At 48.5% G+C, this 27,549-nt stretch overlaps 1 protein-coding gene across 2 annotated transcripts in view; it reads right to left on the reverse strand.

The window, feature by feature from the left end:
* Positions 1-14,601, reverse strand: part of CSF1R (colony stimulating factor 1 receptor) — a 28,452-nt gene extending 13,851 nt beyond the window's left edge. Inside the window, exons 1-10 of one of the 2 annotated variants that reach the window (XM_074313750.2) lie at positions 14,488-14,601; positions 12,766-13,001; positions 9,365-9,625; positions 8,646-8,930; positions 6,707-6,843; positions 5,855-6,014; positions 4,334-4,520; positions 1,851-1,966; positions 1,570-1,690; positions 1,287-1,474 (exon numbers count right to left, since the gene is read on the reverse strand). In XM_074313750.2, coding sequence (XP_074169851.2) covers positions 1,287-1,474; positions 1,570-1,690; positions 1,851-1,966; positions 4,334-4,520; positions 5,855-6,014; positions 6,707-6,843; positions 8,646-8,930; positions 9,365-9,625; positions 12,766-12,814 — 1,504 coding nt within the window. In that variant the 5' untranslated portion in view covers positions 12,815-13,001; positions 14,488-14,601. Of the gene's footprint in view, positions 1-1,286; positions 1,475-1,569; positions 1,691-1,850; positions 1,967-4,333; positions 4,521-5,854; positions 6,015-6,706; positions 6,844-8,645; positions 8,931-9,364; positions 9,626-12,765; positions 13,021-14,487 lie in introns of those variants that run through there. The other variant, XM_019734307.3, reaches the window with a different exon arrangement.
* Positions 14,602-27,549: the final 12,948 nt, after the last annotated feature.

Below are 27,549 nucleotides of genomic sequence, written 5' to 3' on the forward strand. Positions count from 1 at the left end.
ACCTCTGGGCAGCTTGAGTAGAAAGACCTTCTAGAAGTTAGGCTAAAATCTGCCTTCCTGGGAGTTTCTGCTGCTTCTATGGTTGCCTTTTGGAAACACGCAGCCCTTCCGAGGCTCTGAAAGCCAGGCCCATGACCCCTTCCCCAATCAATGACCCTAGTTCTCTCGATAGGTTTTGAAGGACATCGCCTTACCCAGATCAACAGCATGTGTCTGGGGCCAAATCTCACCTCTGCCACTTAAGAGGTGTGTGACACAGAACCTGTCACTTCTCCCTCAGCTTTAGGCCCATCACCTCCAAAGTCAAAAGAAAATAGTTCTAACCTCCTAGAGTGTGTGAATTCATTGAGACAATGCCAGTAAAGAGCTTAGCACAATGCCTGGCATGGCGTAAGCATTCAATAAAATGCTGGCTTTGTTATTTTTGATAAGCGACCATCATCAGTGAGACTGAAAGCAGCCATGGGCAGCTGTGTGTGGAGTTGGGCCCTGGCAGCAGTTGCTCCAAGGCCAGCAGCTGGGACACTCGAGGGGCCACCTGTGAGTCAGGCAGAAGCTCCCCCTCTGTCTTCTCTGGGCCCAGGGAGACTTGCTAGGCCTGCATACACGGGTGCTGAGACCTGCTATCAGAAGCTATGGGCCTCTGCACAGAATCAGAGAACTACCCACAGAGCCTTTGTGCAACACACAGAAAGGTGTCCCTTCCTCTCAACAGATGAAGCCTGCATTTGTGCCCAGGGCTGGACGTCAGCCCCGCTCTCAGACAGTGGCCCCGAATGGATGGGACTGTGTCTCTGGCAGGAATGGGTTCAGGGATGGATGGAGAAGGCCACCAAGGTTGGCCCTGGGGTGGGGTTGGACTGTGCCACTTGTCATTGATTGTCTCCCTCACCACTCAAGGCTCTATGGCAGCGTGGCTCTCCTGCACTGAGTACCTGGTATGCAGAAGATGCCAAATGCACACTTGTGAATTAATTAATGAGTTAAAGTGCAGGGATATGAGCAAAGGGGCCAGTTAGGCAGTGCTTGGTTCCATGCTGCTTTCTCTCTGGACTCACGTCTGCTTCCCCTCCACTCTTCTCCCCCTACCTCCAGTCCTGAGGGTTCTAGACTCCCCCATCTGACCGCTTCAGACCTTTGTTCAGGAGGGGCCTGGAGAGGGACCCACAGAGGTGGGACTCGGTTCAGCTGGGATCTGCTCCACGTTAGAACTCGGGCTCCCTGAACTGGAGCACCTTCCTGGGTAACCCTCACATCCCAGCCTGGAGGGGAGGGTTAAGGCTCACCTACAGAGATGTGCGAGAAGGCCTGGGAGACGTTCCCTGCCCTGTTGTGGGCCCTGCACTCATACGTCCTGTTGTGTTCCAAGGTTCCAATGACCAGCAGGCTGTGGACAGTCACCTTGTTGAAGGGCTCCTGGCTCAGGACCTTGGGGTGTGGGTCCTCGAAGACCAGCTCTGGGGTCTCATCACATCTGGGAAGAGCAAAGCGTGGCTCAGAGTTTCAGGGTACCCAGCACCTGCCCCAACCCCTCAGTCCAGGGGAGGAAGGCAAGAGGAGCCCACTTACCTATCAGTGTGACCCCCACACTGCACCCACGTCACGTTGGGCTGGGGGTACCCGGAGACCTCACAGAGCAGGGCATCAGAGCCATTGGTGGGTTGCCACGTGACGCATACCTCTGGGGAGTCTAGGAGGAAAAGAGGAGTAGAAGACGGAGGGGTCAGCCCGAGGGCCCCACGTCTCCTGCTGACCACCTCGCACTGAGCTTCCTCTCCCAACCTCTCCCAGCTCGTCTCTCCAGGCAGCCCTGGGGGCCCGAGGTTCTCAAGCCCTGCTCCATCACTCACATAGAAGGTGGAGCTCGAAGGTCAGAACTTCTCTGCCTCGGGCATTTTCAGCCAGGAAGGAGTAGCGGCCGGCCTCATAGGCCTTCAGGCGAGGCAGGGAGAGGGTGAAGTTGTACCTGCATGAGAGGAAAAGGACATCTGAGGTGAGCCCCAGCCCGCTGTTTCTCCCACTAGGATGGCGGGCTCAGACAACCACCCTGAAAGGCTTTGCTTTATATTTGGTAAAGTGTACAGGGCACAAAGGCCTTGGCTAAGCCAGGAACCCAGGCTGGGTGCCACTGAGACATGGGAAAACCACCAACCCGATTTCCTTCGTTGGTTCTCTTACCTATAAAGCAGTGGGAGACACATCACAGGCCCCACTGAATGTACCTGCTTCCACCAACATCACTGGGCAAAGCCATCCTTGCTGAAAATGCTACCTCTCAGGTCAGCTGCCATCCCTAAAGCTCCAACCCTGCCCAGAGGGACTGTGAGAGGAATGAGAAACAGGATGTAGCCTTGGGGTCCACAGAGACCAGAGGTCAAGTCCTGGTGTTGCCATTTCTTTGCTATGTGACCTTAGATAAGTACTTAACCTCTCTGATCCTTCGCTTCCTTTTCTGTAAGGGTGACATGATGGTAATTAATTCACAGACTTGACCTGAGAATTAAAGGGCTATGTATGCAGAATGTTTGACACAAAGCCTGACTCAGCGTAGGCACTAAATTTACTGGTGCCCTTTATTACAGGAAAGGCTTAGAAGCAAATGCAAATAACAAAAGTAATCCTTGGCCAATTCCAGATAATTTTTTAAATTCTTTTCTTACTCTCTAGTTTAAAATATATACATAAGGAACACGTATCATTTAGGTAATAAATACGTTTTTCAAAAAATAAGTCATAGCAGAATGCCAGCTCTTCTTTGGAAAATGCAGCCACCACCAGACTAAAACCCATGGTATTCAAAGGGCGAGCTCATTCAGAGTTTGGCATACAGAACCTCTCTACACATGTCATTTTTGAGCTAACTAACATTAATTTCTTAAATTGAAAAAAAATTAACTTCCGTGAATGACTCAAAGTCACCACGAGGGTCACGCCATCTCATAAGCTCGGCTCCATGGCTCTGTGGTGCCCGGCTTGTCTGCCTTGCGATGAATGGCCCCAGACTGCTGTGTTTGAGGGGTTATCCCTGGTTCCTTTCCACAATGTCCCTGTTGCTCATGGACCCCTGAAATCTGTCCATGGACCGGACCCCTCCCAGGGGTCGGCAGACTCCAGATTTCTGGAGACTCCAGAACTTCTGCTTTAGATGAGGGGAAGCTAGAATTCCTGGCCAGAAAGAATAAGGGAACTGGGAAGAGGAAGAGGAAGATACGGGACCCTCCTTGTCGATGCTAATGACCAACAAGCAAGAGTCTAGGAGCCAGTGAGGTCTGGGCGTCAGGAGCTAGAAAGAGAACCCCAGAGAGTATGGGAGTTGGACAGTATCTAAGGGATTAGCCAGCCCAGGGATGGCAAACAGGTCTGCTCTCACGAGCCAGTTATGATGGAAATACTGTCTGGAGACTGTTGAGAAGCACTCGTATAGACTCTGCAGGAAAGTGGCGCAGGGATATCTGTCATGAGTGGGGGAAGAGAAGTTATCACACAGACACCACATGTTTGCTGTCCTTGATTGAGCTGTACGCTCTCATTCAAATAGAATAAGGTAAAGAAACCATTGTTTTAACCTCTTTTACTATGAAAGAGGCATCAGTGTTCCTCTTAGAGCAGAAAATCTCTTGTTTAGAAAACTGCCTGGTTAGTCCAGTTGGGTTGGGAAAGTAAGACCTGAGGACAGAGTCCAGGCTGTGGAGAGAGGAAAAAGAGCTAAAGAGCTTTTCTAAAATGTTGTGCATGTGGGGAAATCAGGATTCTGGGAGAAGAGAGGAAGTAGTCAGGTAGCACTTTATGAGAAGAGTTTGAACCTGGAGAGGAGTGGCCAGTGAGAAATTCTCAGGGCTGGGTGAACAAAGGCCTTTAAAACACTTTTTGATGTATCTGTGATTGGATGGTGTTCATTTCCTCTACCCCACCCCAAGCCTGTGTGTGTGGTGGATACCCTGTGCCATCTTCATTAGGAGTGTATCTAGGGGTGGAAATCATGGGGCATTTTCTTTTACGTGTGAGTTGGCCACCAAAGAAGAGAATGGACTAGATTGAGAGTTCTTGAATGACCATCAGAATGCACACTCCCAAGAAATGGTAGAATTCTTGAGGAGGGCATTGGATTTCCTGAGGATGTGGAAGAGAGGGGTACACAAATGTAATCGAAATCTCAAATACAGATGACTGAGATGGAGGTTCTACATAGTCAGGGAAAGTGGGACCAGAAAGGGGCAGGAACCCACTCCAGGTCACACAGCAAGGCTGAGACATAATCCAAGTGTCCTGACTCCTGGCTGAAGCATTCCCCACCTGGCTGCGGGGCTGTGCAGTGAGAGCTGGTAGGTGGTACCTGTACATGTTCTCGTCGGTGTCAAAATTGAACTTGGGCTGGCGGTAAGAGAAGGGTCCCAGGTAGGTCCAGTTAAAACCTTGTAGGTTTGGGTAGGCCTCCACTGTGACTTGGAGATTGAGCGTCTCACCCAGAGCCACCTCCTGGAGGAGGTTCTGCTCAGAGGTCAAGTTCAAGTAGGCACTCTCTGGAAAGCAGAACACACAGAGATCTGGCATTAGTGGGAAGATGTCCTGGGTTTGTGTTTATTTGGTCATCTACCAGTCAGTCATTCAGCTGGACCCTCCTGGTGCCTACTACGTGCCAAGCACACAGTCACCACCCCTAACCAAGAATTGCCCTCTGACATCTCTCTTCCCATCTCTCTGAAGCCCAGGGCTCCAAACTCTTCTCCTCACTGAGTCCCTGAGAGAACATGAGAAAATCCCTGTCTTCTTTGATGCCTATACCTTATTTGAATAATTAAGAGGTTGAATATATCTGTGGTTATAATCTTTTGAAAAAACTTTTAGCTGTAAAAAAAAAAGTCTTTATTTTTTCCATGTGCCCCCATCCGTTTCCCCTTCCTTTGGTAATAGTTCAGTCAATATAAATTCCACAACCAGCTCTAAAATGGGCATGTGACCCAGGCCAGCCAATCAGAGTAATGTATCCCCTTTGGACCAGTGACTGGTTTGGCGTAGGCTTGTGAATTAATGAGTCCATGACACTCATTTCTATGATTTTTGTTGGAACTCTGGGAAAACGAAGGCCTCATTCCACTGAGGTTACCATGCCTGGCATTGCTAGGGGTACCACAAAAAAAATGTACAACTGAAAGTTGGGAAGGAACATATTCTTGGCTCCATTATCTGAACAGTTAGATCTAACTGTACCTGAAGCTCCTATCCACGGGCTTTATAGCTACAAGGCCAATAAAATACTCTTTTGATTAGGCCAGTTTGAATTAGTTTCTGTTACCTGTACTTGACTAGTTTCTACTAATTAAATCTTGCATGAATTACAATGAAGCTACTCTGGGGCGGGGGGTGGGAGTGGGGGGTCTGAGGAGGAAAAGAGGAGCAGAAGAAGGAGGGATCAGCCCCAGAGGCCCCAAGTCCCCAGGACACCTCATGATTCTCCTGATCACACTGGCTGAACATTGTCTGTTCACAAGTTTCTGTGACATGAGTGTCCCAGACATGAATGAATGAATGAATGAATGAATGAATGAATGAATGAACAGTGAAGTCCAGTAGGAAGCTACTGGACGTCGATCCCAAAACGGAACAAAATGATGCTAAACAGAAATTTAGCAAAGCTCTGTAGGAGGCTCCTAGGCGGGAGAGAGGACGTCTGGGAGAGGATCTGGGAAGTCTCCCAGAGACTTGGCTCCTTAGCCAGGTCTAGCATACAGGGATTCTAGCAGAGGTATTCTTAACAGTGTCTACTCTGCCATCAGCTTCCTCCTTCTCAATCCCCTTACGCGTCTCCCTCACCCCAGGATCCCTGCCAGCCCTACCCCTCCACCCTGATGCTCACCTACGACCCGGAAGACCATGGAAGAGGACTGGACGCCCTGGGTATTGGTAGCCACACAGGAGTAGTTGCCAGCATGTTGGAAGTCTACTTGATCAAGGTTGAGAATCAGGACTTTATGGTAACGGTTTTGATGGAAGTCGGAGTGTTCCAAGATTGTGAGCTGCAGCCAGAAGGAATGGAAATGGTATACCACGGTTGTTTAAGGATTAAAATGATTTGAGTTGAAATCCTCAGCTATTAAGGATTATTATCTTCCTTTTCTTGGATAAGGGACTGACCTCTGAGCCTCAGTTTCTTCATCTGTAAAATGGGACTAATACTGGCCCTGTGCTCCTAGGGCTGCAGTGAAGAGTAAATGAGATATTGCATGCAAATGGCATAGGGCTGTGCCTGGAACACAATAGGCACAGTGGGATGGGAGAGGGTTCTCAGAAGCAGCCTAACGCCATTCACTCCTGCAAATACTCCTTTGTTTGTCTCTCCCAAAGTCTTTTTGAAATAACCTTATATCCCTGGGCTTCGAAGGTGGCTGAGAACCCCATGCTAAGTCAGAAGTGAGCTGACATCTGGCTCTTGTCCACAGGCTGGAGCAAAGGTCATTTGTCAAGGGGATAGAGTACAGCCTCCCCCACCTGCCCCCACGAGCTTCAGCGACATGAGCCTGAGTCCTGGTTTTGGACCAGCTACTGACTGGCAATGAGATCCTGGGTAAGTCCACTCTTCTCTCTGGACCTGGGCTGTACACGCAGTCCAGATGGCCAGCTTGTAGTGGGGCTGAGGGCCCCATCGTGCACAGCCTGGCATACTGGGAGGATGGGCAGACTTCACCCTGCTATCTCCCCGGGGACTGACCTTGGTGTTTCCTTGTTGGAGGAAGACGTCAAAGTGGACATCAACGTTACTGGCTGAGCATACGATCTGGGCAGCCTCTCCTCGAATCCGTACCAGCTCTTTAGGCTCCAGTGTCACAGTCGGGGGCTCTGGGATGACTAAAGCCAGGGGAAGGGACCCATGAGCAGTCAGGCCAGAACTATTGCTCTGCTCCCTGCCATGGACCAGGACACCCACCACACTCCAATCCCAAATCCTGGGAGGCAACCTCCCAGTGCTCATAGCAAGACTTATCTCCTAAATAGACCTTGAAAAACCCACTTTCCTCCATCACCGCTACCTCTCCCCAGTCTCACCGCCATTCTCTGCTCTGGACTCTTGCTCTACTCTGCTCTGCAACAGCCACCTGGAAGGCCTCCATGCTTCCCCTCTGACCCCTCTACCACCTGGACCCCTCACGGCAGCCACAGTGAGCTCTTAGGAAGATGAATTGGATCATGCCTCTCTCCTGTGCCAATATTCGGTAGTTTCTTGTCACTGTCTGACTAAAAGCCAACGTCCTTCCCACATCCCCAGGCCCGGTTACTGAACCGCAGACCACGCAAACACCTGCCACCCTACGCTCACCACACTGCAGCCACACTTTGCACCTCCCTCCTGGAATGCTCTCTCTCCCCCACTTTGAACGGGTGCCTGTTGGGACCCTTCAGATCCTTAGCTCAGACATTCCTTAGAGAGGATTTCTGTGACCACGTCAGCTGAACTAGCCTCCCCACCCACCCCCAACCTGCCCAACTCACACACATGTCCAGCTTTCTCCAGCTGGGTTTCTTGTTTGTCACAACTGGTATGTTATTTACTTTTTCTCTAGTTTGTCTCCCCCAGGAAGGCAAATCCATGCAGGTGATATCCCCAGCCTCTAGCCCAGTGCCTGACACACAGTAGGCACTAAATTAATATTCGTGACTATTGCTGTTGTTCAAAGATGATCTAATTCAGTTTTCCAAGGTCTAGAGACAATAAAGGACTCATCCAAGGTCACTGAGGGGGTCAGGGCAGAACCAGGGCCCAGGGTAGCCCAGGGCTCTACAAGATGAAGTTTGGGGAAAGCACCTGAGTGCCACAGAGTAGGGGGTCCTTTGACTCCCTGGGCAGGTTTTGTGGCCTCAAGGCCATGGCCTTGGCCCAGCCATCTTGCTCTGACCCTGGCCCTCATTACAGGGACCCGATTCTCAAGCCCAGGTCCTGAGCCTGGGGACTCCTTTACTCACATCAGTCCTTCTAGAAACCAGAATCCCATCCACCAGCCCAGCAGGGAAAAGGAGTGAGACTGCTCCAGCAGTGTCCCCCACGCCCCACCAGAGTGAGAGCTGTTCCATATGCCCAGCACCCCCTCCCCATCACCGCCCCACCTTCATTCATGTGCCCAGTGCCCAGCACCATGCTGCCACTGAGTGGGAAATCCACGTCTGAGGGTGTGAGAGAGCTTCGGGCCCTCATTCCTTTCCGAGAACATTCCTACCTTGTGACTTTGTGCCTGCTGGTTCCTCTACTGAAGGCACAAAGGTATCTGAAGGTATCTTTGCAGGGCCACCTCTTTGTCATCATTCACATTTTAGCACAAATGAAATGTCACTCTCTCAACAAGGCTCCCCCTCGCCCTGTCCCCACACACTCTATCCCATCACCTTGTTTAACGGCTTTCCTAGCATGTTTCATGATCTGAGGCGATTCTGCCCATTAGTTATTTGCTTGCACCTGGTCTGTCTCCCTGCATGACACACCTTGCTTGTCTTGCCCCAGTAGGTGCCCCATAGATGACTGTAGTCATCAATTAGAAGGAAGAAGTGAAAGAAGGGGGACTCCCGTTACCTCCCATCAGGCGGCAGCCGGCACCGCTCACATGGCTGCGAGCCCTCGGTCCCTGCCAAGCCTCCCCGCCCCTCCCTGCCTCGCGCACCTTTCCGCACTTTAAGCCGGATGCCAATTGAAGTCACCATCCTGCCATCGACTCGAGCGCTGCATTGGTAATCTTGACTCTCGACGTACTTGGCGTTGTGGATAGTGAAGCCGTGCCGGGGTGAGAAGGTATAGTTGGTTTGGTGCAAGACCCGCCGGTTACGCACTCGCATCAGTGAGACCCCCGCCTCCAGTGCCGGGTCAGTGAGCAGGCAGGGCAGCAGTGCATCCTCACCCTCCCACACCGTCACTTCTTCAGCCAGCAACTTCCAGGGCCGCGCAGGGTCTGGGGTAGAGGGGGATACAGGGTTACAAATGCCCTCCCTCCACTGGCCATGCAATCTCTGGACGTTGGTGACAGGGAGGCTCAGAGATGCTGATCATTTGCCAGAGGTCACACAGTGAAGCTCACTGATGCTTCGGAGTAAGGGCTCTGGAGCCAGGTCCAGCCCCACTACTTGATGCTGTGTGAACTTGTGCAAATGACTCAACCCGTCTGAGCCTGTAGAGAATGAGCATAATCATGGAAGCTACCTCACAGGGTTATTGTGAGGACTAAATTAACTGAGAAGCACTGCCACTGTCCCTTGCTCATGGCAGGCACGCAGTAAAACGTGGACCTGGTTTTTGTGCTTGGTAATATTAAGGCCCAGCCTTCCTGCCCATGCCCAGTGGGGCCTGCTGGGCCAGGCCTCTTGGGTGTGGGCCCCGAGTCCTCACCTTTGACATAGAGGTGGATGGTGGCACTGCCCCCCAGGGGGTCTCCAGTCTCAGTACAACGATAGGTCCCCGTGTTTAGGAAGGTGGCATTGTTTGTGGTCAGGATGCTGCAGGGGTCATGAGAGTCCAGGGTCCAGTAGGGGGAGGAGATGGGGCCGTCCCATTCCACACTGCCATTGCCCGTACATCGTAGGGTCACTGTCGCGCCTGGCTTCACAACCAGCTCAGGGCCGCTGGGCTCTATCACTGGGATCCCTTGAGCTGGTAAGGGGAAGACAGACAGAAGTGAGGCCTGAGGTGACACCGCCTGGGCCATTCCCTGCCTCTGAGGAGGGGTGGTGTGGGTGCTAGGGTCCAGCTGTGACTTGCGGGATCACCTTTGACAAGTCCCTGCCCCTAGCTAGTCATTTGCTCAGCCCCCGCCCCGCACCCCAAACCTGCTCAGGGATGGACTAATGTCTCTTATGCCCGGCAGGCCCCTCCTCTGAGAAAGAGACACGGGGAGCTTTCTCGGCCTCCCACCCAACCACTGCCCGTGGGTGTTCCCCAGCCCCCTGCCTCAGTCTTCCCAGCTGTGACTGCCTCATTCTTTTCCCCAGGAGTAGATTCCTTCAGCCTCCTGAAGTGGGCTGAATCCTTAGTGCTAAGCCCAGGGCCTGGATCAAAGCAGGGCCCTCAAACAAGCAAAGGAAGAGACAGATGGAGTGTTCATGGCAAAGTCATCCAGCTTAATTTATTTGGGGGAGAGCAACAGAGGCGTAGGACCTTGGCCCAGCAGAATTAGAAAGGTTCCAATACTCTGGTGTGTCTACTCCCACTGTTGGAAGTCTGGTCTGTAGCATAGTAGGATGGTTCAGAGGCTCTGTGCCTCAGTTTCCCCACCTATAAAATGGGGACAATAATTGTACCCATTTGAGATGTCAGGAGGTTTAAACGCATGGAAAGCCTTTAGAACATCACCTGCCACCACATAAATACTCAGTAAGAGTTAGCCATTATGTTTATTATCTAGTCTACCTCAGCAGACCAGCCCTACACCCCAGCACTGCTGTGTTGACTGGAGAGCCAATCTCTTTTAAGGAAAATTTTCTTGAAGGAGAAAAGAGAACTTGAAAACCATATCAGGGCCTCTGGGACGAAAGCCCGTTGCCTCTGCAGTGTCAGCATTTTTTCCAGGGCCTAAAATAAGGGCAAAGGAGGGAAGTGAGAGCTGATTCAAGGCCTTGAAGGGGCAGCCAGGCGCCCTGGCCAGCGCAGGCGGAAACACATTGCTGGTGCCTGGCCTGGCCCCCGGTTTCCGCTCTGCCTGTGGCCCTTCTCCCTGGGATATTCTCACTTCTGCTTCCTGGGCCTCCTGGCCACTGTCCCCTCTCCAGGAGAGAGACTCCCAGGAAAGACAATGCCACCTGCTGGGCTTCAGAACACCCTGGGCTTCGGGGCCTGGCCCTGCCACTGACCCACTGTGTGCCCTGGTGAGTGCAATCCCTTGGCTCTGACGATGGGAACACACACTCCAGCCTGGAGGGCGTCCGATGAATTCAGGGCTTCTCCAAGGTCCTGCACACAGCTCCTTAAATGAATCTATCCACCCTCACCCCCACCATAGACCCAAGTCACAAAGAGCTTCTCTGTCAATTGATTTCAGGAGGGCTTAATTTATGTTTTTATTTTCTACCCATCATGCAGCCTCTCTACCCGAGCTTCTAATCAACGTAAAGGATTGAGTGAATTGGTGGATACGACCAAGGTCAACACCTGGGGTGTATAGCCATCCTGTGCCATGTGACAACCAGGGAAAGGGGCAGCATGATTTCTGGCAGGCTGTCTGCAAATCCCAACAGAGCTGGTGCTGCTCTGTTACAGCTGCAGCGATGCAGGCCCCAGACTCGGGGGTTGTTGGACTGTGGGGTCACAGCAATGTGAATCTGAAACTTGGTTCTTCTTTACCGGCTGGGTAGTGCCTTCACCTCTCTGACGTTCTGTCCAGTGGAATAATCTGCGTTCCCACCTCTGAGAGATCCTGGGAGGATTCAGTGAGGGGGTACAGAGCTCCTCGCTCATCAGCTGCTCCTCCCCTACCTACTGCTTCAATTGCAGCATTTCTCACCTTCCTTCTGGTCCTGACATTCTGATATCTAAAGTTTTTAACTTTTAAAGGTCCGAATCTGTGACCATGACATCCCATTGTCTCGGGTTCTGTGTTCCGCTTCTGCACCCGACTCACAGGCGCCTCTCCCTCCCCCTCCCCTGCCCAGTCACTCTGGCCCCTGCCCCGGCCTCCTGGAATGTGGTCAGAGAGAGGCATTTGTCCTGTTTTGTCCTGTCCTGTTGTCCCGGATATTCATGCAGGACAGGGCTGACCCCCTCAACGTCCGCCCCCAATTTCCCTTGTGCAGGCTTGGCTGGCCCTGTTCTCCCCGGGGTTGGGGCTCAGAGGTGATGAACACTGACCAAGCCCCACTTTGCACTTGTACAGTCTTCATCCTTTCATCTCAGCCCCCCAATTCTCTCCATGCCCCAAACCTCCCCCCACCTCACTTACCCAACAGACCCCTCCATCATCAGCTTCAGGATGTCCCTGAGCCTCCGCTCCTCTCTCCCTACACACACACACACACACACACACACACACACACACCAGGGTCTGGGACACAGCCCCTCCTCAGACCAGGATCTTTGCGAATCTCTCCCCATCGAGGGTGCTCTGACCTCATCCCCCAACTCCCTCACAGCAGCCCACCTTAGCCCCACTCACTCACTTAGCTCTCCTTCCGACCCCTTACCCAAGCCTCCCAGGGAAAGACCACTACCGCTTTGGGCATTCCCAAGTAAGGTACTGCCTAGAATCAGTGAATCACAGGCTGGCAGAGCTGGCAGCGCCATTAGGGGCTCTCTAGGGCCTCCCTACTCAGTGTAGGTATGCACCAGCAGTCCTGGTGTCTTCTAGGAGCTTGTTAAAAACACAGAATCTCAGGTAGAACCTGAAACCTACTGAGTCAGAATCTGCATTTTAACAAGATCCCCAGGTAATTTGCATGCCCGGGAAAATTTGAAAAACTGTGTTTTAGTCTGATCATCGCCACCCCCAATGCCTATTGTTGAATAGATGTGGACACTGAAGCCCTGAGAGCATTGGGGATGGTTCAGGACACACAGTGAGTCAACATCTGAGCTGGGACTGATCTACAGCCCTGGCTGGGCTGCTTCCATCCCACCCACACCCTCCTTGCCCTCTACTGCCTTTTTAGAGCAGATAGCCACAAACCTGCTATCCAGGCGGAGATGGAAGCCCCGAGTGCCTATACCCAGTGAGGGGAAAGGATTTGCAGAGTCCTTACACAGGGGCCCTCTCTGTCACATTTCCCCCCACCTCCGCCCAGGGCCCTCAGTTCTGCTCTTACCATGCCAAGCTGTGGCCACCAGCAGGACCAGCAGAGCCCCAGGGCCCATGGCCTCAGTGGGGAGGCAGCAGGCCAATGCAGGGCTGGAGGGTGGGCAAGCACTGGACTCCCAGCTGCTAGCTCCGCAGGGACCAGGAACACTGGCTGGACACGTTCCTCTCCACTGCACCAACTATTTGTCTTGTTTCCCTCTTCTTCCTCCTCCTCCTCGGGCTGATCCCCTTCTTCCCCTTTTACTAGGCAAAGAAACCACAGAGTTTGGACATCTTGGGTCTTTAGAAAAAAACAAAGCCATGAACCCCAGAGGGGAGGGGTTGGAGTCTAGGGCAGGGCCATCCTGAGACTGGGGGATCTGGAGAAGTTTGGGGCCCTTATGAAGCCATCTTTAAAGGCCCCTGGCAGAAGAGACACACCCATCGTCAAGCAGTCAGTCTGAGTCAGTCAGTCAGTCAGTAGGGTCTCCAGAGTGACCAGGTGGCTCTAGCTAAGCCAAAAGGGAAATTAGGTTGGTCTGGGAAAGCCTGGGAATAGCAGTAAGAAACTTGCATTTACAGGATATTCACCAGCCAAGCCCTTGTCATTCATGACCTACTTTGGTCCCCACAAAAAGTTTACGTGGTAGTTACTGTTATCCTTCCTATTTCACAGATGGGAAAACTGAGGTTCAGAGAGATTAAACACTTAAATTTGTCCACGATTCCATAGCTTCCAAATGGTAGAGGCGGGATTTGGATCCAGGCAGCCTGGCTATAGAACTTTCTTTTTGTGGATTTATTAAATTATTTATTTATTTATTTTAACAGTGCCTAATGGTGCTATCATATTTCTTAAGAAAAAAATAGCATTCCTCTGCCCCCTCCTTTCCTAGAGGCAATTGTTTTTATCCCTTTTAGTTTACTCTTAGTGTTTCCTTTCTTATTTCTAAATAACATTGTTGTAAATTTACTTCCTAAAACTAAAAAATCCCAATATAACATTAATCCAGGAAAATTATCATTCTTTCCATGTGCTGGGATATATGTAATTTATATATACTTATTTTTTTTGGGGGGGGGGGAATTATTTTGAACCTTTAGTAATCATGAATACCAACCAAAACTGACTCAAGAAAAAATTTTTAAAAATCTGAATAGATTTATAACTAGCAAAAAGATTAAATCAATAATCAAAAACCTCCCAACAAATAAAAGTCCAGGACCAGATAGCTTCATTAGTGAGTTCTACAAATACTTAAAAAAGAACTAATCCCAATTCTTCTCTAACTCATTCAAAAAATAGAAAGATAAGGGAACACTTTTCAACTCATTCTGAGGCCAGTATTTCCTTGATACCAAAGCCAGAAAAAGACATCACAGGAGAGGAAACTAGACCAATATCTCTTATAAATAAAGATGCAAACATACTCAATGAAATACTAGCAAACCAAATCCAACAGCATATTAAGATGATTATACATATGACCATGTGGGATTTATCCCAGAAATGCAAAGATAGTTCAACACATGAAAATCAATCTAATATACCACATTAGTAGAATGAAAAAAATTTCACATGATTATTTCAATTGACACAAAAAAGCCTTTGACAAAATCTACATGCTATGTTGTCATGATAGATCATCAAAAAAACTAGGAATAAAAGGTAACATCCTTAATATGATTAAAGGCATATGACGTGTGACAATTAACTTTGTGAACTCATCCTACAAAAAGTGTTACACACCTCATTGCTAAATATCACTACGGTCACCTTCAAAGTACTCCCCTTGGGAAGCTATGCACCAACGCCAGTGCCTAGTCCACTCTTCAAAGCAATGTTGGAACTCTTTTTCTGGAATGGCCATCAGAGCTGTCGTCGTATTACCCTTGATGTCCTGAATGTCATCAAAATGTTTTCCTTTCAATATTTCCTTTATCTTTGGGTAAAGAGAGAAGTCATTGGGGGCCAGGGAGGGTGTTCCAATACAGTTATTTGTTTACTGGCTAAAAACTCCCTCACAGACAGTGCCGTGTGAGCTGGTGCCTTGTCGTGATGCAAGAGCCATGAATTGTTGGTGAAAAGTTCAGGTCGTCTAACTTTTTCACGCAGCCTTTTCAGCACTTCCAAATAGTCAACTTGGTTAACTGTTTGTCCAGTTGGTACAAATTCATAATGAATTATCCCTCTGATATCAAAAAAGATTAACAACATCGTTGCAACAAGTTTGTGAACTTAATTGTCAGACCTTGTGTGTGTGTGTGTGTGTGTGTGTGTGTGTGTGTGTGTATAGTGCCAAAAAAATGTATGCACCTCTTCAGAAAGGAAAAGACTATTAAAATTGTAACATTCAAAGTGGTTACCATCAGTGTAATTTTAATACAGTGTAATTTATATACACACACCCTCATATATACTATAAACTCAACAACAAAAAGACAAACAACTCAAATTTAAAAGTGAGCAAAAATGTTGACTAGACATTTCTCCAAAGAAAATACACAAATGACCAACAAGCACATGAAAAGATGCTCAACATCATTAATTATTAAGGAAATGCAAGTCAAAACTACGATGAGCTAGCACCTCACAACAACTAGGTTGGCAATAATTTTTAAAAAATCAGAAAATAACAAGTGTTGGTGAGGATGTAGGGAAATTGGGACCCTTGCACATCGCTGATAAGAATGTAAAATGGTGCGGCTGTTGTGGTAATCAGATTGACAGTTCCTCTAAAAGTGAAACATAGAATTACCATAGAACCTAAAAGTTCCATTCCTGGGTATACCCCCCAAAAATTGAAAACAGGCACTCAAACAAATACTTGACAATGAATGTTTAGTGCAGCACTATTCACAATAACCAAAAGGTGGAAACATTTCATGAATGGATAGCCAAAATGGATATATCCACGCAATGGAATGTTATTCAGCCATAAAAAGGAATGAAGTACTGACACATGTCACAACATGGATGAACCTCAAAAACATTATGCTCACTGAAAGAAGCCACCAATTGTATGTCTACCAAATGTCACCAATTGTATGACTACGTTTATATGAAGCATCCAGATTAGATAAGTGCATAAAAACAGAAAGACTGGTGGTTGCCAGAAGCTGGGAGGAGGGTGGAATGGGAAGTGACTGTTTAATGGGTGTGATGTTTCCTTTGGAGTCATGAAGCATCTTGGAACCACATCGAGGTGATGGTTGCAAACATTGTGAATGTACTAAATGCTACTGAATTGCACACTTTAAAATGGTTGATGTTTAAATTTACGTTATGTGAATTTTACCTCAATTTTAAAAGAAGAAGGGATAGACTTTCTTAGAAAATCAAAAACTGAGAGAAGTCACTGCCAATCAACACTAGAAAAGGAAAAAATGTTAAGAGGAGCTCTTCAGTCAAAAAGTGTGATACCTGACAGAACTTTCATATACACAGAAAAACAGAGTGCTGGAAATGAAATAAATACAGGTAAATGTAAAAAATACTTTATCTTATTTTTTAATGCTCGAAAACATAACACTGCCTAAAACGGACATTTGCAAAATTTTTCTGTTAATATCCAGATAGTAAATATTTGAGGCTGTGGGGGCTATAAAATTTGTTTTGCAACTGCTTAACTCTGCCATTATAGTGCAAAAGCAGCCATAGACAGTATGTAAACCATGGAGTGTAGCTAGGTTCCAATAATGCCTTATTTACAAAAACAGGTGGCAGGCTGGATTTGGCCCAGGGACGCTAGCTTGACAAACCCTGATTTAAAGCAAAAATAGTAGTAGTGTACTGTATGTTTATAGCATATGTAAAAGTAAAATGTATGACAACAAAATACACATTGTTTTCAAGGATCCATGGAGCATTCACCACGATATACCATATTCTGGGTCATTAAAAAAAAACAAGAAGTTTAAATAACTAAATTACACAAACTGTTTCTTGTACCATAACAGAATGAAACTTGAAATTATTGACAGATATCTGGAGAACAACAAATTTGTAAACAAATCATGAATCAAAGAGGAAATCGCAAGGAAAAAATTAGAAAATATTTTGAATTGGATGAAAAAGTAATAAATGATGTGAGTTTCACTTAATAAATTAGAAAAACAAAGAACAAATGAAACCCAAAGCAGTCTGTAAGGAAGGAAATAAAGATAAGAGCAGAAATCAATGAAATCCAGAAAAAAACGATTTCGAGAAAAATCAATAAAACCAAAAAATGTTTCACTGAAAAAAGAATCAATAAACTATCCAAGAAGACACAAATTATAAATATCAAGAATGAAAAAGTGGACCTCACTGCCAATGCTGCTGACACTAAAAGGATAACAAAGAGATATTTATGAAGAACTCGAGCTCCATAAATTCAACAAATTTGATAAAATGGACAAATCTCTTGAAAGATACAAACTGCCAAAGCTCACTCAAGAAGAAATATATAATATTAATAGTCCTATATTTATTAAAGAAATTAAACTAATATTTAAAAATCTTCTAACAACCCCCCCCCAAAAAAAAAAAAAGCCAGGCCCAATGATTTTGCTGGTGAATTTTACCAAGCAATTAATAAATAATACCAATTCTATACAAACTCTTTCAGGATACAGCAGCAAATGCCATTCTATAGTTCTGTTTTCCCACTCCTTTTTTTTTTTTTTTCAATACCAGTGCTCACTGTTAAATACTCACACATAAAGAGGATCTGACATCTCAAACAGAAGTCCCTCCAAATCTTTCTCCCAATCACAGCCCTTTTCCCAACAACCACTGGTAGGAGTTATGTATGTACGCTTTCCAATGTTTGCCTTGCATGTACGGGCTCGTCCATGTATCCATCCATGTATCCATTCATCCATCCATCCATCTATGCATACTTTATCTTATACTATTTATTGCACTGGGGCTTGGGTTTTATCACTCAACGATACATCTTAGAAATCTTTCCATACATGGAGATCTACATTGCTTTTTAAATTACTGTATTGTATTCATGGTATGAATGTACCATAATTTATTTCACCATTCCACTTCCGCTACTGAATGGATGCTTTAGTTACTTTAGATTTTCCCCCCTTGTAAACAATATGGCAGTGACCATCCTCCCACGTGAATTTTTGTGCCTATGTGCCATCCTTCGAGCAGGAGCCAATCCTATAAGAGGGTTTGCTGGGTCAAAGGGTAGGTAGATTAAAATGCGGAACATCATTAAATTGCTCTTCAAAAAAAGGCTGTGTGAATGTGCACTCCCACCAACAGTGTGTGGGAAACCACGATGGGAATATAGCCTCACTATATTCTTGCTGACATTGGATATTGATCTTTAAAGTGTTTCCCAATCGGATAGAAAAAAATGTTAATTCTTTGAGGTTTCAATATGCATTTCCCAGATCAGTTATGAAATGAACATTTTTTTATGTGTGTATTCACTATACAGATTTCTTGTACAGATATCTTTTGTCCATTTTTCTGTTTGTTATCTTTTATCAATTTGTTGGGACTACTTATATTCTGTATTATGTCTATTAACCCTATGACCATATATGTTGAAAACATTTTCCACCTTTCTTTTACCTTTCTTTTTTGGTGTCTTTATTTACACAGACGATTTTATTTGGCCTGTGGTCAAATCTGTTGTCTTTTCATTTCTGGTTTCTGCGTTTTGTGTCTTGCTTAGGAGGGGTGAGCCATTTATTGTTTGTAAGGCACTTTCGTTTCCATTTTCTCATACAAGCCTGGACCACAGGGGCTTAGTGAAGTGCAAATTATCTTCACTGTAGAGATAAGAAAAGGGAAGGTCAGAGAAGTTAAGTAACTTATCCCGTGTCACACAGCTACTTTGGGGAAGACTCAGAACCAGAATTGGGATTCTCAGGGTCTCAGACCCAGGTCACCACTTCCTGCTCCCTGGGTCATTGGACCAATACCGTTCCCGACAGCACACAGCGTCCCTGGCAGGTCACCTGCGTGCCTCCTGTTGTTGGAAGGCTGGAGTTCTTGCTTCTCTGCAGGGGGACAGATCTGCTTCCCTGGGGATGCACATCCCTGTCACTCCTGGTGCTGCATTATGGATGCCCAGACAACTCTGCCCCTGTCCCTTGACAGGCCTCCAGTGATGTGAGGGACCCTGTGGTTCTCGGGGACATCACTTCTCCAGGTTGAACACTCTGGCCCGTTAGCCATCCTCCTAGGACCTGGTTTCCAAACACATCGAGTCATCTTTCCTCCCATCAGATCTTTAACAATATGCAGTGACATTAACTTTCTCAAGTCTAACCCATTTGGAGGGAGTCCCTTCATGTGGTGACAGGGGCACAATCAGATCCCATGGTGGGGGCGGGGGGGGACAGAGGATATGGAGAGTCTGCCAGGGCTTCTGAGCAGCGGTTTTAGAGCTGGGCCTTGGAGGAGTCCTCCAAGCAGAAAGGAAATCCAGGAGAGGGACTAGCATGGGGGCAGAAAGGGGGAAACAGCAGGGCTCCCTGTGGCCAGCCAAGGAATGGAGTGGAGGTGCAAGTGGGAAGGAGTGAGCTTCGCGTGCAGAGGGTCGCTGACACCTGGCAGGGAGCTCAGGCTGTGTCCTGTCGGCCATGGTTTTTAGTGGGAGCTTCTAGAGGTGGGGACCTCCAAGTGCACTCCAAGGATTCCGGCCTCAGGATGGCAGTGGTAGCTGCTAACATGCAGATTCCAGGGCCACCCCAGGCCTGCTGAATTAGGGGTATGAGGCTCTCTAAGGCCTTCTGATGCTTACTCATGGCTGAGGCCACTGCCCTTGAAAGCTCATGGATGGCCTCAAGGAGACCGAAGAATCTTTAACATGTAGGTAGAATTTGTGTCCCATCTCAGGACAGGGTGCTCAGCTTTCATGCATTTCTCACAAAGTCCCTGACCCAGGCTGGCAGAGACCCCCATCTGGTGGAGGGTGTTGAGGTAGAGAAGGGATGTGGCCGGCAAGGAAGGTGGAGGCCACAGTGGCCCTGAGGGGTGGCCTAGATCACCTCAGCAGAACCCATCTGTCCCCAAGATCAGAGGAAGCTGCTCACGCTGTTATTTCTGTCCACCCGGCTAACTCCTATGGCTCCTCAGATGTCCTACCTGCAGGAGACCTCCCTGCTCCTGCCCTTGTCCTTTCTACGTATCCTAGGCCTCCTGGCCTTACCCCCATTCCAGTACTTTCCTCACTCGGCAGGCCTCAAAGGCCGATCATGTGGTCACTGTGCGTTAGGCAGTGTGCCAAGCGCTCTTTGGAGTTTTCTCATTGAATCCTCAACCCTACAGATACATGTGGTTATTATCCCAAGGCTCAGAGAAGTTAAGTCATTTCCCCAAGATCACACAGCTGGTGAGGCTATTTCTGCCTCCTGAGACTTTCGTATACCTGACCATTCTGATCCACTGATATCTGAAGGCTGAATGACTCAGTGAATGAATGCCAAGCTCTGTGAGCAGGAAGGAACTCTGTCCTCCTGAGAATGTGATATTTGGAGGCACATAGTGTTGTTTATGTGCCAGGCACCGTGCCAGGCTCTTTGCATATTTATTTCACTTAATCCTCTCAACCATGAGACTGGTGCTATTAATTATCCCCATTTCGCAGATGAGGAAACAAAGGCTCAGAGACGTTAGGTCAATTGTCCAAGGTCCTAGAGCTGGCATATGACAGAGCTGGCTGCTAATAATGTCCACCATGCTGCACAGGGTAACTCTGGGTCCTCCCCAGCTGTGAACATACTGACCACCAGTGGGGTGGAAGTGCCCTGTTCAGTGCAGTGACCCCCAGCTGAGGAAGCCGCAGCGATGCTGCCGGGATGGTGACAAACAGGAATCCCAGATTGACATCACTCTTTCCTGTTGCAGAGGAAATTTGAGAGGGGTTTGCATGTCAGCTCAAAGATTAGGAAATCCTGAGGGGATCGTGTGGGCCGTGTCATGCTTCTGTACATACTGAGGGCACGATCCACATCTCCCTGCCTGGCTCCTGGTTCCTGGTAACTCCAGACCCCATGGCGGAGACAGCTCAACCCTCCCTCCTGACCACTCAACCCCAGCCCCAGCTAATGCCCTGGGAACTCCCCATGCCTGGCAGATGGTGGGAACTTGGTCAGTGCTGGATGTGTGAACAAATGAGTAAATGGATGAACAAAAGAAGAGAGAGTAGAAAGCGTCCTCCAAGCTCAGAAAACATTGGGTGAATGCTTCATGGGCTGGGCCCTGTTCTGGCTGCAGGGCCCTTCCTACCATGTTTCCCCGAAAATCAGACCTAGCTGGACCATCAGCTCTAATGCGTCTTTTGGAGCAAAAACTAATATAAGACCCGGTCTTATGATATGATATGATATGATATGATATGATATGATATGATATGATATGATATATGATATGATATGATATATAATATGATATGATATAATATAATACTAGGTCTTATATTAATTTTTGCTCCGAAAGACGCATTAGAGCTGATGGTCCAGCTAGGTCTTATTTTCGAGGAAACACGGTATTCTGGGAGGTAAGACAAACACCTAGGTGGTAGGACTAGAATGCAGGTGATAACACTGACATGGGTCCATACTGACATGTTTCATCATCCAAATGGGGACTTTTGAGACCAAAAGGGTGCTATGAATTATTGTACTAACTCAGGGGCATAAAGAGGGACCATTCTGAGTCACCCTGTCCATTAGGTACTCTCTTTGCACCAGTTTCTGGACTGGACTCTTTGCACAGATCGTTTCATTTGGTCCTTACAACCACCTTAGGAGATAGCTGTAATTATCCCACATTACAGATGAAGAAAGACTGGCTCAGAGACAGTAAGTGTCCTGCCCAGGATCACACAGCTGATAAGTGGCAGAGCTGGATTTGAACCCAGAAACTTGGCCCCAGAACCCATGTATTTAACCACCTGCCTTCAGCAAAGCCAAAGGCTCTCAAAGGTCAAGGTAGAGAGGAATGGCCTGTTGGAGCCAGAAAGACCAGAAATTGCATTCCCCACTCCTAGTTGTGTGACCACAGGTCCCTGCCCTCAGTTTCTTCATTTGTAAAATGGGAGAGGAGTTATTGACTCCAATCCAGTGAGAAAATAAAGCAGGTGAAGTGCATTCAACAAATATTTGAGCGTCTCCTCTGTGCTTGGCCCTAGAAACACAGAGGTGAAAATGGCAGGCATGGTCCCTCCCCTCTGGAGCTCACAGCCGCGTGGCAGAGCCAGGAGGTAGCAGGTGTGTGGGGATAGAGCCAGGAGTGCAGTTTCCAGGCTCTCGCCCTCACGTGGAAAGGTGCTCACTCGGGTAGTAAATGGCCATCAACTGCGATCAGATGGCCATCAGCTGTGGCTAGTTGGCCGTCAGCTGTAAGCAGTGAGCCATTGGCCACTAATATAACTGCCGTGGCTACGCTAGCAGAAAATGGGGGTCTAGAAAGAAGATGGTGGCTGAGCTAGCAAGCGCAGATTGCACCTAGAAAGTGGGGTTGGTTGGCAGAAAAGCAGATGGCAAGTTGCAGATCCTGTGGCTCCTGCTTCCCGCGTCTCCAACCCAGCCGCCAGTGAGACTATAGTGGTATGACTCCCCTATCCATTGCTCCGTGGGTGTTCCTTTTTGGCCTCACCATGTTCTGCATTCTTATGTGGGGTGTGGGACCAGAGACCCTGCATGACACCCTGCATGACAAATGGTGCAGCGAGCAGGGTACGGTGCCGGCCAAAGCTCTCCGAAGGGCGACGGGCGGCGGAGCAGTTTGTGCGTATGAACACTCAGTCTCAGGAAGACCAGCAGGAGCAGCTGCCGGAGAGCGGGACCTGCATGGAGGATGGGAGATGTGGACGGTTCCCCAAACAGCATAGGCTGGAGAAAGCAAAGGTCCTTGCGGCCCTGTGGGCTGGGAAGTGCTGCTGAGGCCCTCACCCCCAGGTTGGGGAGAACTTGCAGCCCTCCCGCTGCAGAGAGGGCACACATTGTGAGGCTAACGCACAGCCCTGGCGAATGACTGTGGACTATGGGGAATGGGCTCCATCCTTAATTTAATGGACCGCTTGGCTGTTGGCTTGGGAACGTACCACCATGTAGTGGAACTGGCAGATGTTTGCTTTTGTGTCTCGACCGGCCACCATCAAGAATATGTGAGAACGCTGGCTGTGCCCAGAAAGTCTGGCTATGCCCAGAAAGACTACCCTGAGAAACCCTGGCTGTGTCCAGGAAGTCTGGCTGAGCCCAGAGAGAGTGGCGGTGCCCTGAGAGGCCCTGGCTGTGTCCAGGAAGTCGGGATGTGCCCAGAGAGAGTGGCAGTGCCCTGAGAGGCGTTGGCTGTACCCGGGGAGACTGGTGGTACCCTAAGAAGCCCAGAAAGTCTGGCTGTGCCCAGAAGGACTGATGGTGCCCTGAGAAACCCTGGCTGTGTCCAGAGAGCCTGGCTGTGTCCAGGATATTGCGTTCACCTCCAGGGTCCTCGCATAGGGCCCCTCGCGGAAGATACTTGTCGCGTAGATTGTGAGGCGAGACCCTGTAGGGGTGAAGTGTGGGGACAGAGCCAGGAGTGCAGTTTCCAGGCTCTCGCCCTCACGTGGATAGGTGCTCACTCGGGTAGTAAATGGCCATCAACTGTGATCAGATGGCCATCAGCTGTAAGTAGTGAGCCATTGGCCACTAATATAACTGCCTTGGCTACGCTAGCAAAAAATGGGGGTCTAGCAAGAAGATGGTGGCTGAGGTAGCAAGCGCGGATTGCACCTAGCAAGTGGGGTTGGTTGGTTGGCAGAAAAGCGGACGGCAGGTTGCAGATTGTGTGGCTCCTGCTTCCCGTGTCTCCAACCCAGCCGCCAGTGAGACCATAGTGGTATGACTCCCCTATCCATGGCTCCGTGGGTGTTCCTGTTTGGCCTCATCATGTCCTGCGTTCTTATGTGGGGTGTGGGACCAGAGACCCTGCATGATACCCTGCATGACACATGGCGCAGTCAGCAGGGTATGGTGCCGGCCAAAGCTCTCCAAAGGGCGGTGGAGCAGTTTGTGCATATGAACACTCAGTCTCAGGAAGACCAGCAGGAGCAGCTGCCTGAGAGCTAGACCCGCATAGAGGATGGGAAGATGTGGACGGTTCCCCAACCGGCATAGGCCGGAGAAAGCAAAGGTCCTTGCGGCCCTGTGGGCTGGGAAGTGCTGCTGAGGCCCTCACCCCCAGGTTAGGGAGGACTTGGAGCCCTCGCCCTGTGGAGAGGGCACACATTGTGAGGCTAACGCACAGCCCTGGCGAATGACTGTGGACTATGGGGAATGGGCTCCATCCCTAATTTAATGGACTGCTTGGCTGTTGGCTTGGGAACGTACCACCATGTAGTGGAACTGGCAGATGTTTGCTTTTGTGTCTCAACCAGCTGCCATCGAGAATATGTGAGAACCCTGGCTGTGTCCAGGAAGTCTGGCTGTGCCCAGAGAGAGTGACAGTGCCCTGAGAGGCGTTGGCTGTACCCGGGGAGATTGGTGGTAACCTAAGAAGCCCAGGAAGTCTGGCTGTGCCCAGAAGGACTGGTGGTGCCCTGAAAAACCCTGGCTGTGTCCAGGATATTGGATTCACCTCCAGGGTCCTCGCACAGGGCCCCTCGCGGAAGACACTTGTCGCGTAGATTGTGAGGCGAGACCCTGTAGGGGTGAAGTGTGGGGACAGAGCCAGGAGTGCAGTTTCCAGGCTCTCGCCCTCACGTGGATAGGTGCTCACTCGGGTAGTAAATGGCCATCAACTGTGATCAGATGGCCATCAGCTGTAACCAGTGAGCCATTGGCCACTAATATAACTGCCGTGGCTATGCTAGCAGCAAATGGGGGCTAGCAAGAAGATGGTGGCTGAGCTAGCAAGTGCAGATTGCAGCTAGTAAGTGGGGTTGGTTGGTTGGCAGAAAAGCGGACGGCAGGTTGCAGATTGTGTGGCTCCTGCTTCCTGCGTCTCCAACCCAGCCGCCAGCGAGACTGTAGTGGTATGACTCCCCTATCCATGGCTCCGTGGGTGTTCCTGTTTGGCCTCACCATGTCCTGAGTTCTTATGTGGGGAGCGGGACCAGAGACCCCGCACGACACCCTGCATGCCTGGGTGTTGCAGGACTTCCTGGGAGCACTGAAGAGGGGCATTAAGGAAGAGTCTACCTAAGCTGAGAAAGATTGGGGGGAGGTGCAAGGAGGAGTAGGGAACATTCCAGACAGGAAAAACACATGCTAAAGACCTCAAGGTGCAAGTGCATAGAACCTCCAGGGACTGAGTGTGTCAAACAAACATGAAGGCCCATCAGAGGCACTAAGGACCGGGAAGAGAAATCACTTCCAGCCAAGAGATCAGGAAGGCTTCTTGGAGGAGGTGGCTTTGTGCTGGGCGGGAATTTAGAGCAAGAGTTTGTCCTTCAGCCATAGAGGGTTGGGCACTGGACATCCAAGTGGTACAGACAGCACCGACCAAGGTGTGGAGGCCGGGCTTCTGCACAGCAGAAGAAATGGTCAACAAAATGAAACGGCAACCTAGAGAATGGGAGAAAATATTTGCAAATCATGTATCTGATATATTACGGATTCTTGTCCAAAATATATAAGAAACTCAGAATTCAATAGCAAAAAAAAAAAGTCCAATTAAAAAATGGACCGGTGCATTGAATAGACTTGTTTCCAAAGAAGATATACAATTAGCCAATTAGTACAATTAGTACATGAAAAGATGCACAACATTTATAGTAATCAGGAAACACAAATAAAAACCACAATGAGCTATCACCTCACACTGTCAGGATGGCTGCTATCAAAAAGACAAGGATAAAAAGTATCAGCGCGAATGTGGAGACAGTTGGAAGGTTGGCAGGCTTGTGGCCCACATAGGGGTAGACAAGCCTTAGAGGGCAGATGTGGGGGGGGCGGCAGGAGAGGCCAGAGTCAGAGTCAGGTCAGGGAGACCACCCTAGGGAGTCTGGACTTTGTTGGGCCGTGGGGAGACACTGAAGGTGTTTGAGCACAAGAGAGCCAAGATCATAGAATGCTTCAGGAAGATCAATGGCAAAGAAGAGAAACTTTCAGGCGTGGAAATTTCCATCTTGTCCCTACAGAAGGGGAACAGCACTCTGAAAATGTTGTGATTTTATAGAAGCCTGGTAACTTCCCTGTATTTGTGACCTTTTTGTTTCTTGCAGTGATTACCCATGAAACCCCAAACCAGAAAGAGACTATGTATGAAACTGCTCCCAAGATCGTTAGGAGAGGAGCCCTAAGGGGAGAGCATTGGAGAGGACCAAAGGGGGCTTGGGGGGGGGGGGCGGGGGCGGGGGCTGAGCCAGTGCAAGGGTGTCACAGGGAGACAGTCTGGCTTCTGTGATGTCCCTGAGTCCCTGCTGGATTCTAAGAAGAGCCAGCCCCCTTCCCCAGGCCCCTGAGGCAGCTTTAGCAGATTGTATTCTGAGCTGTGGCAATGCATCACAGCCCAGAGAAATCCCAGAACCCCACTCCAAGGGGGACCCCACCCAGGCAATTCAGGAGCCGTATCCTGAATGGGCAGCTGGTACCCTGACCCCAGGGCCTAGCTTGCCTCGCTCCCTGAGTCCAGGAACTGGATTTAGAGACTCCCTGAGGAAGGCAGTAGCAAGGACACCAGCCTGGCCGGCAAGGGCCTCCTCCCTCTGTGTGACCTTGGGCCAGATTTCTTGGCTCTAAGCCTCAGCTTCCTCATCTGGAACTAATCCCTTGGCTTATCTCATAGGTTTATTGTGAGCATCACATGGGGCCACCAGGAGGAACACACTCTCTAAACTGTGTGGGACCAGGGCTGAGCCAGGGTAGCGAGGGGATGCTGGGTTTCCCCCCAGAGCGATGGCCCCGCTGGATGGGGGTGCTGGGAACCCACCTGCAGAAAATTTCCCTTCCCGGGCAAGTTTCTGCCTCGGCAAGTCTTCAAAGCCTTTCTGTTTACTCGAGGCAGAAAGTCTCTGCTTGGTGCTTGTCTGTCTTTAACTCTTTTCTGCCCCTCATTTGTGGCTTTTTTCAACAAACAGAAGAAAGAGACTCCAGACTTCTTCTAGGAGGCCAGAGCACCTAGCTAGAATTAAATTATGTTGTTTGCATCATTTTTGATGTTTGATTTTCTTTGCCTTCCAGAAACTCTATGATTTTATGTTTTTTAAAAGGCAACTTTTAGACAGCAGTAACATTTTAAATGTTATTCTCTTTACTCAGGTACTCTGTGTCTGGGTATTTATCCTATGGAAAAAGACACCTACGTACATGTGCAAATATAAATGTACTTCACAAACAATGGCCATTCCAGCATAATTTATATCTCTGAAACACTAAATGTCCAGCAGTACGGTATTGGTTAAATATTTTATGGCACAGGCATGCTTTTAAGTTATGAGCAGCTGTCCAAATGAATGAATTAGTATCTGTAGGTACAACTCACCTGTGACTATATCCATGATGTATTATTTAGTAGAAACAAAACGTTGCAAAATGGTAGTGGTAGTTTTATTTAAAATTATAATCACATATCTATATACATAGCTATAAATACAAAATAGAAATATTAGTATGGATGTAAGGAGGGGTGGAAACCTAAAAGAATATAACTAAATGATTTTCCATGAAATAAATTCCTATACACACAGTTGCTGAATAAAGATAAGCATTTGGAATGTCACTGGAGTCTGGAGTCTAAAATACGAAATACACAAAAAGTTTCTATATTATATATTTTGGTAATGGATATTTTTAATGAAAGCCAATGCTGCATAAATTTTTTATGGAAGTAATTTTTAATTATTATTAAGCTCAATAAGAACCCAAAATG

Source organism: Rhinolophus sinicus, chromosome 5 (assembly GCF_057876585.1).
Source record: "Rhinolophus sinicus isolate RSI-liver-muscle chromosome 5, RSI-T2T, whole genome shotgun sequence".
In the NCBI taxonomy this organism is placed as follows: Eukaryota; Metazoa; Chordata; class Mammalia; order Chiroptera; family Rhinolophidae; genus Rhinolophus; species Rhinolophus sinicus.